This window comes from Marmota flaviventris, chromosome 9, assembly GCF_047511675.1.
Source record: "Marmota flaviventris isolate mMarFla1 chromosome 9, mMarFla1.hap1, whole genome shotgun sequence".
NCBI classification, from domain to species: domain Eukaryota; kingdom Metazoa; phylum Chordata; class Mammalia; order Rodentia; family Sciuridae; genus Marmota; species Marmota flaviventris.
In genome coordinates, this window is record NC_092506.1 from 55,111,630 (window position 1) to 55,122,084 (window position 10,455).

General features: G+C 35.9%; 1 protein-coding gene across 1 annotated transcript; it reads left to right on the forward strand.

Moving 5' to 3' along the window:
• The first annotated feature begins 5,086 nt into the window (after positions 1-5,086).
• Positions 5,087-6,031, forward strand: LOC114078785 (olfactory receptor 5P76-like). The gene has a single exon (XM_027919839.2). It carries the CDS (start codon positions 5,087-5,089, stop codon positions 6,029-6,031), a length of 945 nt encoding a protein of 314 aa, XP_027775640.1.
• Positions 6,032-10,455: the final 4,424 nt, after the last annotated feature.

Below are 10,455 nucleotides of genomic sequence, written 5' to 3' on the forward strand. Positions count from 1 at the left end.
GGACACCCCACCACTGACCTACAGCCCTGATCATTTTTGTTTTATCTTTGAGACAGCGTCTTAATAAGCTGCTGAGGACTGGTCTCAAACTCACAATCCTCCTGCCTCAGCCTCCAGAGTTACTGGATCTACAGGCGTGCACCACTGCACATAGATAACAGTGTTTAAATGTAAAAGAATTTTCAAATCATTTTTCAAATAGATTGTATTGTATTACAATGCTTCTTGCCATGTTGAGATTTCCAGCTGTAACAAAACTGTATCAATATTTGGTATTATTAAGCTTTAAACTGTGTAGTAGTATCTATTTATGTAGTAGTATCTATTATGTTCTAATTTGCAATTTCCTGAAAACAAATGTGATTAGACATTTTCAAATTACTCTTACATTGTTAAGATGAGAGTGAACGGAGCTAGTAGTTGTTACATCTTGTTATGTATAAGATATGAATAAAATGTTGGGAAAATATACAGAATTATTTATTAAAGAAACTGAAACCATAATTTTTTTTCAAGATAAAATTTATATTTATGTTCTATTTTGCTGTAATAAAGTTGAGTAGCTTATTGTAATAAAACTCATGTGTAAAATTCTACTTTGGTTAAATTTAAAGCTTAATAATACCAAATATTGATACAGTTTTGACACAATTAGAAATCTCAACATGGCAAGAGGCATTGGAATACAATACAATCTATTTGAAAATTCTTACACATTTAACTGTATTTTTGTTTTTATGTGGTGCTGAGGATTGAACCCAGGGCCTTGCACATGTTAGGTGAGTGCTGTACAGCTGAGCCACAAGCCCAGCCCCATTTAACTGTATTTTAGAGTGTGTATGTGTGTGGTGCTGGAATGGAACCCAGGGAATCTTGTATGATAGGCAAGTGTTCTACCCCTGAGCTATACCCCCAGGCCCTATACTTGCTTATTTTTATACAACTTTTAAACTCAATATCACAAAATTTTCTTGTCTGTGGGAAATGATTTTTATTCTCTCATTGCAATAAAATATTGTATTAAAGTTTATTCCTTTTTTGACATTTGAAACATTTAATATTATTATTTGGAACTTAAATTCAACAACTATATTCCGTACAGATCTGTTCACCCCCAGGAAAACCATTAGTTTTTTCCTTGTACCCATTATGTTCAAATTAAATAGGGAAAATAGCAGGAACACATAAATACTATTTTTTCCCTAGCAAACTGTATGATTTTCATACTCTGAAGTATCTCAATCACAGAATAGTTAAAAGAATAAAAGATGGTTACCTGAAGGGAGCTTTAGATTTGTATTGATGTGGCCCATTGCCTTTTTATATGAGTCATTTTAACTTACAGCAGGCAATTATTTGATACCAATAAAAATGAGTGAAGTTAAATTCTTTCAAGAAATAACTCATTCTGGCTGTGATGCAAAAGAATATCATGAACATAGAAAAATCAGTGCAGAGATGGGTAGAAGTGAACACATTTTACAAGGTCAAAGGAGGTGAGATCAACAGACTCACTGGCAAACACACGAGAGGAAATGAGCATCCTGATTACCACCCTTAGTGCTCCGGATCGGACTGTAGGCTGCTAGTTGGAGGAACTTGGGTGGAGTGTTGAGAGTGGAGAGAGAAAAATAATTCATCAGGGATTAGTTGTGAACCAGTGGTCATTATGGGGCACTTATATCTTGGTGACAGCAGGAATTCAGGGTACACATTCTAATACCCAATCTGCCCCAAATTTTAAACCTGGATTTACTTTTACCAATTGAGTATGTGTTGACAAGTAGATTAAAGTAAGCCTTCTCTATTAATCCAGGATAATGGGAATACTTGCTTTACCAAATCATTGTGAGGTTGAAATGTGATGAGGTGTGCAAAGCTAATGCACAGTGCTTGGCAGAGTAAGCTTTAAATGAAAGTTGGTCAGTACTATTAGTGGTCAGCCTTTTCCATCAAGGGGGCATCTGGAGGGCAAGGCAGGATTTTTAAAATTAGGATTAGCAAGAGAGTTAGATTGAGTCTTCAGGTTGAAGTCATTGTTTCTACCATCCTTCTTTGCCTCACATAAGCCACTAACCAATAGTTATCCTTGTGGCATGTGGACATAACACAGGTAAGACCGTGTCTTAACTGGAAGTCATCAGAATCTCTTTAATTCACAGTTCCTCATCTGTATAACTTTAAAAGGTTTTATTTTATGATGTTGGCTATAAAAATTTGTGCATATCTTAAATAATTTTGATATTTAAAATTCAATTTTGTCAACTTCCCCATATTCCTCAAGGTACCTAAGGGAGTGTCTTAGATCTAACACTATAAAATACTCTAAAATGAACAGGTGGTAATGAAAAAAAGATAAGCTACCATGTTATATTTGTAGCTTAGTTTTATTTTGTTTTGGTATCAGGGATTGAACTCAGGGGCACTCGACCAGTGAGCCACATCCCCAGCCCAATTTTGTATTTTATTTAGAGACAGGGTCTCACTGAATTGCTTAGTGCCTCACTTTTGCTGAGGTGGGTTTTGAACTCAAATCCTCCTGCCTCAGCCTCCTGAGTCTCTGGGATTATAGGCTTATGCCAATTCTCCGGATGCAGTTTAGTGTTATTAAGCCTGAATTAACAAAGTAAACTTCGAACCAATATTTAGCTGTGAAATAATTGATTATACTTCCAATAATTATCAAATGAAAGTGTACCAATATCTACTTAAAAAGAAAAAGAAGGATCACTTGAGAATTGACAGAATCCTTGAAGATTAGTTGTGGTTGTGTGAAAGGAACTACTCAATATTCCCTTGAGAATGTAAGAATGATCCTCAGTGTTTTTGAATTCACATTTGACTCTAGAATCTTCGGAGATTTATCCCCCAAAGCAAACACTAATATTAATGGATAACAGCTACGGTATATTAATACTGACTTTGCATTTGCTACAGCAACATAAATTAATGCTTATTTCAAGAGGTAAGAGTTTGGCTTTTGTGAGTAAATCTGATTTACTGATTTTTATTTACACTTAAGAACACTTTATTCTTCTAAGTTGTTCTATGTTCCTAAACTGTAGTTGAGAAACAAGGCAGATATAACCAACCAGTCAGCTAGCAAATAATTGTAGTTGAATTAAAGTTTCCACAAATTTCTGTGAATAGACAGGAAATAATTCAAGTTTTCCAAGATTCCTCATTTATCTACCTATAAGATTAGAAATTTGCATGATCTTTATCATAATGCTAAAAAATCCAGTAGCTTATATAGAAGGAAGACTTTATGGCATTTGCTGGTAAATGGATAGAACTGGGGACTATCTGAGTAAAATAAGCCAGTTCCAAAAGATCAAAGGTCAAATGTTTTCTCTGATATGCAGAAGCTAAACCAAAATAAGTGAGAGAGGGGTTTAAAAAAGAACAGAAGCAAGATCAGAAGAGTAGACAAAGGGGAATGAAAGGAAGGGAGGAGGGATAGGATAGGGAAAGTCAGTGGAATGAATCCGGTCTTTCTATGTGTGTGTGTGTATATGTATGTGTATATATATATATATGAAAATAGCACAGTGACAATGATTTTTAAAAATATGTAAGTAAATAGCAGAAAGATCAGTAGAGTGGAGGGAAGGCAACAGAAGGTGGGAGGAAGAAAGGGGAAGGAGAAATACTGGGACTGAATTGGAACAAATTATATTCCTTGCTTTTATAATTATGTCACAGTATATTCTATTGTCACATATAAATAAAAAGAACCAATAAAAAAAGAACTCATAAGAATAAAAAAATATACAGCAGCTTTAACATACTTTGGGTACACCCTGAAAATTTTTCAGGAAAACTTAGTTTGTTTATTGATTGAATGTTCTAGCATCGAAGGCACTAGACATTTTAGACAAAGAAAAGGATATAAGACCAAAAGTCTTGGGAGTTTAGAGTGAACCTGACACATTGCTGGGTGATCCTCAGTGAACATATTAACTCTAGGTTGAAATGTGGTTCAGCTCTATGTTGTGTTGAAAATAATAATGTTTCATTCCATAATATTCCATTTGAGAAAATATTAACATTATAAAATTATTTGATGTACTTGAAGAAAACAAACTTTAATAATTTGTTCTAAATATTAATCATATGATATTTTAATAGTGATTAGAATGGCATTTCAAATAATTTGTTAAAGCAATGGTTTAACTAGAAATAATAAAAATGTTTAATAAATTTACAATAGGTAATTTAATTTATTACTTTGATTCCTTGATATTTTTTCCTTGTTCTATCAGAAAAAAAAATGTATTTCTCATTTTAAAAAATGGTCTTAAAGATGGTCTCATTTAACTGAAAGATATTGTAAACTATGTGACTAAGGAAGTGCCTCTTTTATGTATCAACTTCCAGAAAGCTGAAAGGCTAACCTGTTATCCCCCACTTACACATATACTCATAATAATGACCATCTAATTTGTTATAATTAGCATTTCATTTACAGCAATGGTTACTAAAAGAATAGACAAATTTTAACCAGCCTGAGTTCATACCTGATTCGACTACTTCCTGTGTAACCTTAGGAAAGTTACTTAACATTTTCAAACTGACTTTCCTCAACTATAAAATGGAAATAATAAAAGCACTTAATTTCATGGAAATTAAAATATAACTATACATATAAATTTTAATCTATGGGGTGATAATTTAGTAAGCATAAAATAAATTTAGCTATTACTCAAATCTTAATTGGTCTCATACATTTTAATTATTTTTGTCATAATTAATGATTCCTTTTTGTAAGCCATGTTTTTATATTTTAAGTAGTGTTAAAGCTACTTAAATGTTTGCCCACACACATATATATTTACATTATTTGTAGAAAGTTTTTAATGTTTCCATTAAAACCAATTTTTAAACTACAAAATGACTCATTACACATAAATATATAAACTCTGGGACTCTAAAATAAAAAAATTAGACCAAATTTTGCTTGAATGATCTATTTTTATAATAATCCCCATGTAGGCATTAATTCAAATAAAACCATATATTTATAAATTTTTTAATATAATGTCATGTTTTTCTCACAAGTTCATTTTTCAGCAGCCACTGTCCCATGGATTCCCTGGTCAATGGGAACCACACTGCAGTGACAGAGTTCATTCTATTGGGCTTAACTGAGGATCCAGTCCTCCGAGTCTTCCTCTTTGTGATCATCCTGTGCATCTACCTGGTGACCATCTGTGGCAATCTCAGCACGATCATTCTCATCAGAGTCTCTTCTCAGCTCCATCACCCCATGTACTTTTTTCTGAGCCATTTAGCTTTTGCTGACATAGGCTTTTCATCTTCTGTCACACCCAATATGCTTGTAAACTTCCTGGTGGAGAGAAATGCTATCTCCTACCTTGGGTGTGGCATCCAGCTTGGTTCAGCCACTTTCTTTGGGACAGTGGAGTGCTTCCTTCTGTCTGTCATGGCCTATGATCGCTTTGTGGCAATCTGCAACCCACTGCTTTACTCCGCCAAAATGTCCACACAAGTCTGTCTCCAGTTATTTGTAGTGACTTATACAGGGGGTTTCCTCAATGGTGCTTCATTTACCCTTTCTGTCTTTTCTTTGCTCTTCTGTGGACCAAATCGGGTCAACCATTTTTTCTGTGATTTTGCTCCATTAGTTGAGCTCTCCTGTTCTGATGTTGGTGTCTCTGCAATTGTTTCCACATTTTCTGCTGGCTCCATCATTGTGGTAACAGTTTTTGTCATTGTCATCTCCTACATCTACATCCTCATCACCATCCTGAGGATGAGCTCTACTGAGGGGCGCCACAAAGCCTTCTCCACCTGCACCTCCCACCTCACTGCAGTCACTCTGTTCTATGGGACCATTACCTTCATTTATGTGATGCCCAGGTCCAACTATTCCACTGACCAGAACAAGGTGGTGTCTGTGTTCTACACAGTGGTGATCCCCATGCTGAATCCCCTCATCTACAGTCTCAGGAACCAGGAAATTAAGGGAGCTCTGAAGAGAGCACTTAGTAGGAAAATATTTTCTTAATTATCTGTTTTTTGGTTAGACTAGATAGAGTAACTAATATCTCATAGATATATTAATAAAAGGAAATTGTGTGTCCTTGGTTGAAATATACCTACTGGTACATAATTAGCCCATGTGGAGTATTTTAGTAAATGTAGAAGGGTTTATTTTTAGATATCAAATAGTAAATCATAAGTTTGTAATGAATTAGCTTTAATAAATTTAATTTATATTTAAGAATAACAAATTATTTCCCATAAACATAATCTGCATAAAATTCTTTTCATTTGTATTCATATTTTTTCAGAAGTAATTATCACTAGAAATTGAGGTGATTGTGCATACCATCTTTAAGGTTGTATTCATTTTCAACCACAACTCATCCTGCAATGTACATGATAATGTCATTTATGACTGGGTATACATTCTGAAAGAAAATGACAAAGTAGAACAGAAAATAAAATTGCTAGAGATGTGTTTTTTAGTTTGTTTTTGCACTGTGATTACCTGTTGGATAGTGGTTTTTGTGGTCCCCTATAATTCTGGTCTGTGTTCCTAGCCTATGACTCCAGCCTTGGATACAGAAGGATCACCACAGAAGAAAATGTTAAGATGTCCCTGACTAATGTGTAAATTTCTTTGTCAGGTCAAAGGGGCACTTTCTATGTATAAATGAACACAATTTCTGCAATCTTTGAGGAAAGAATGGAACATGCTTGGAGTGACTCACCCATGGTCAGACATTGTCACCAATGGTCAGGAAGCTTGAGGGATGCATATTTTCACCCTGAGAGTTTTATCTTTACATCTATATGATGATGACTACAAAATTTATTTATCTTTTCCTGTCCTTTCTTTATTCACAACTTGTTCCCCTCTAGTAAGGAGCACAATTATTGACTCAGTTTATTGATCCAAACGTGTGAGGGTAATTTACTTCTTTCCGTGAACTCCTATATTTGATCATAATGTCATGTTCATTCTGAGACCAACATTTATCTACTACTCTTCTCCATCTTCATTGTTAGCACTTCTACTTCAAACTAAGATCCTCCATGTTTTGCTTATGATAGATAGCACCACTGTGATGGGTTAATTTTATGTGGTAACTTGAATAGACTGTGGTGGCCAGTTATTTGGTACAATACCACTATAAACACGCATTTGATGGTATCTCTTTAGATGTGATTGACATTTAAATCAGCAGTCATTGACAAAAGGAGGTCATCCTTCACAGTATGGATGGGCTGTGTTCAGATAAAGACCTTAAGTAAAAAAGACTCAGGTCCTTTGAAAAGGAAGGACTTCTGCTTTCAGAGTGGCTTTGGACTCTGGACTGCAACACCAACTCTCACCGGTATTTTTAATCTGCTCACCTGACCTTTGGATTTTGGACTTTCCAGCCCCCACAACCATGTAAACAAATCCCTAAAATTTCGGTGTCTTTTTCTTTCTCTCTTCCTCTCTGAAATAGATGTGTGTATACGTGTGTACTTCTGTCTCTGTGTAAATCCTGTCTCTTTGGGAAAACCTAACTAATACAACCCTATCTAGATTTCCTCTTCTGTCTCTTACTCTCTTCCAATTCATTCTCTGTATGCCAACTATAGCCATCAATCTAAATAATTTTCTTAAAGTTTCTGAAGATCTTAGAATAAGATACCTTTCTTAACATGTCGTATAAGTTCCTGAATATGGCCTTTATTTTCTTTCCATCTTTTATTAATTTTCCTCTTGGTATCTGAGAATACAGATTCTAAGAACCAATGATTTTATTCTATTAACCAATGATTAAATCCTTAAACATACCCCCATTATTTGCTGCCTCTGGCCTTTTCGTAAAATACACTTTTTCCTTTACCTAGACAAAACTTACCTATGCTACAGCTACCAACCTATATGTTATTTGACCGATTCTAGGGTGCCGTCTGGAAAAGCTTCAGACCATACTATGGACACCATTATCCTCTTGTAGAACCTTAGGTGTTTTCTTCAAAATACTTAGTGCACTGTTAGTTATTTATTCAGGTGCTTGTGTTTTCACAATGCTGGAAGCCTCACAGAGGAACCAAAAATTTCTCCTCCCCAAGTCTCTAATTTTCACACAGCTCCTGGAACATAGTTCCTAATTTTCATATAGTCCCTAGAACTTAAATGCATATTGGATATGAATGAATGAAAAAATTGATAAATTAATGGATGGCTGCATGAAACTTTTGCTCCTTCTTGAACCATTGATTCTGCTGACTTTGAGATCTTATTTTATAGAAGATAAGCATAGAGGATTAGCAAAGGATCAAGATCACAACTGTCCTCTTAATTCTTAGATTTCTTTTAAGATATATACCTTGAGAAGGTTGACAAACAGAACATTTGGCTCTAGGGGACACTGTTTCTGACACATTTACTTCTGGCAAAGTCTTTCTGTTCAAAATACAGAGATGTCCAAATCTGAATATAAATTGACAGTGACAGGATAATTTGTATGAGATTCTCTGAAACAACAAACAAAAATAAGAATTTGGATAAGTACTTTTTGATGTTTGAAGGCATAGATTTCTGGTTAACTGAAGATGAATTATCCTCATTCCTCCCAGGACTTCCTTCTTATTACTAAAAAGAAACTCTAGATATAACACAACAAATGAATATAGGAAGACTTCAGAAGGCAGATTCTAAGTGATCTCAAGACTGGAGGAAGAAAATAGCGGAGAGTCTCTTGGCTTTCCTTATTGCTTCCATCTACTGTGAAGGAGCAAACAGAGTCTCCAACCCAGGACCACCAACAGACACAGACCAAAAAAGTTTTAACAAAAACCTGTCCTTAGTCAAAAACCTGGGGAAAAAGTAGCCTTAAAAGAACACCTGTTAGCAATTCTCGCCCTACTTCAGACAAATACTAATGAAAAGGTAGAATCCTCCCGCTCCTTCAGGTTTCAGTGGGGCCAACCAAGGGGTTGATCCTCACCCCTCCCTTCCTTCCAGCCCCCTGCCTGGCTAGTATTGGTGGTTCCACTGGGGAAATGAGCCTCCTGTGTTACCAGGCAGCCACAGACTTAATGAGATGATGTGAGGTGAGACTCTGGGTGTTCTGTCCCCTCCCCTGTGTGCAGCCAGTGGGAACTGAGATTCCCCACCTGCAACAACAAAGCAGTGCCACCCGCTCTCCTCCTCCTCCTTCCTAGAGGCAGCGCTGCCCAGTGGTAAGCAGAGCTCACTCAGAGGGAGGAGGCATGCACATCAGGACCCCACTTTCTCTGCTTCCATCTGAAAGGAGTCAACAGGGCAGAGGGGGTGCTAGACTTCTACCTCACCCAACTGGAAGGAGGCAGTGTGAGTCACACTCCATTTTTGGTACTCTGGTATCAGTGAGGTGTAAAGAAAGCAAAAGGAGACAGCAGCAAGATGCAGAGGCAGCAATGGCTAAGTGGCCAAATGGCTGCTCCTCTGAGCTGCTGGCTTTATTTATAATCAATAGGTTACATTTGGTCACAATGTAAGATGTTTTGGTTATGATTAGACAAGTGCTCCTGCCAAGCATACATTGGTTATCTCAAGAGTGCCTGGGAAAGACTGCAAAATATCCCAACCATGGGGAAAAAGGCACCTGTTACACCCCCCACCCCTCGAGTTTGCTCACCAGAGGAACACTGCCTTGTACATTTCCATGGTCAGAACCTCTCCAGTGGGGCCCAGCAGAAATCCAAACATGTACTCTTTCCTAGAAATTCTAGTTTAACCTCAAACAGGAAAACTGCTTCACACACACACACACACACACACACACACACACGCATATGTATATATCTTATGATGATATCCCCAATGTCCATAATACAATAATAACTAGTCTTATCAAGAATTAAAATGTTCACAAATTGAATAGGAAAAGACAACAGACACCAACAAAGACGTCAAAATTATCTGATTGTGTTTTAAAGCAGCCATCAAAAAAATGTTGTGGCTCAGCAGTAAGAGCGCTCGTCTCACATGCGCGAGGCCCTGGGTTTGATCCTCAGCACCACATAAAAATAAGTAAATGAAATAAAGGTATTAAAAAAGAAAAGAAAATATGTTTTAAAAAATGCTTCACCAAGCAAACACTAATTTTCTTGAAAGAAATGAAAAAAAATTTCAGCAAAGAAATTAAAATTAAAAAAATAAACCAAACTGAATTATAAAACTGTAACATTGTACCTATTAACAATGTTATATTAAATCAGAGGAATAGGTTCTGGTATTCTGTCTCTCTGTTGGACAGTAGGGTGGCTAGTTAACAAAAATGTTTTATATTTTCAAAATAGCTTGTAGAGAAGATTTTGAATGCTCTCACCACAAGAAAATGAAAAATATTTCAGGTGTTGGATATGGTAACTACCCTGATTTGATAATTACAAAATATATTATGAATAGAAATATCATGTTGTATCCTATAAATATTATTA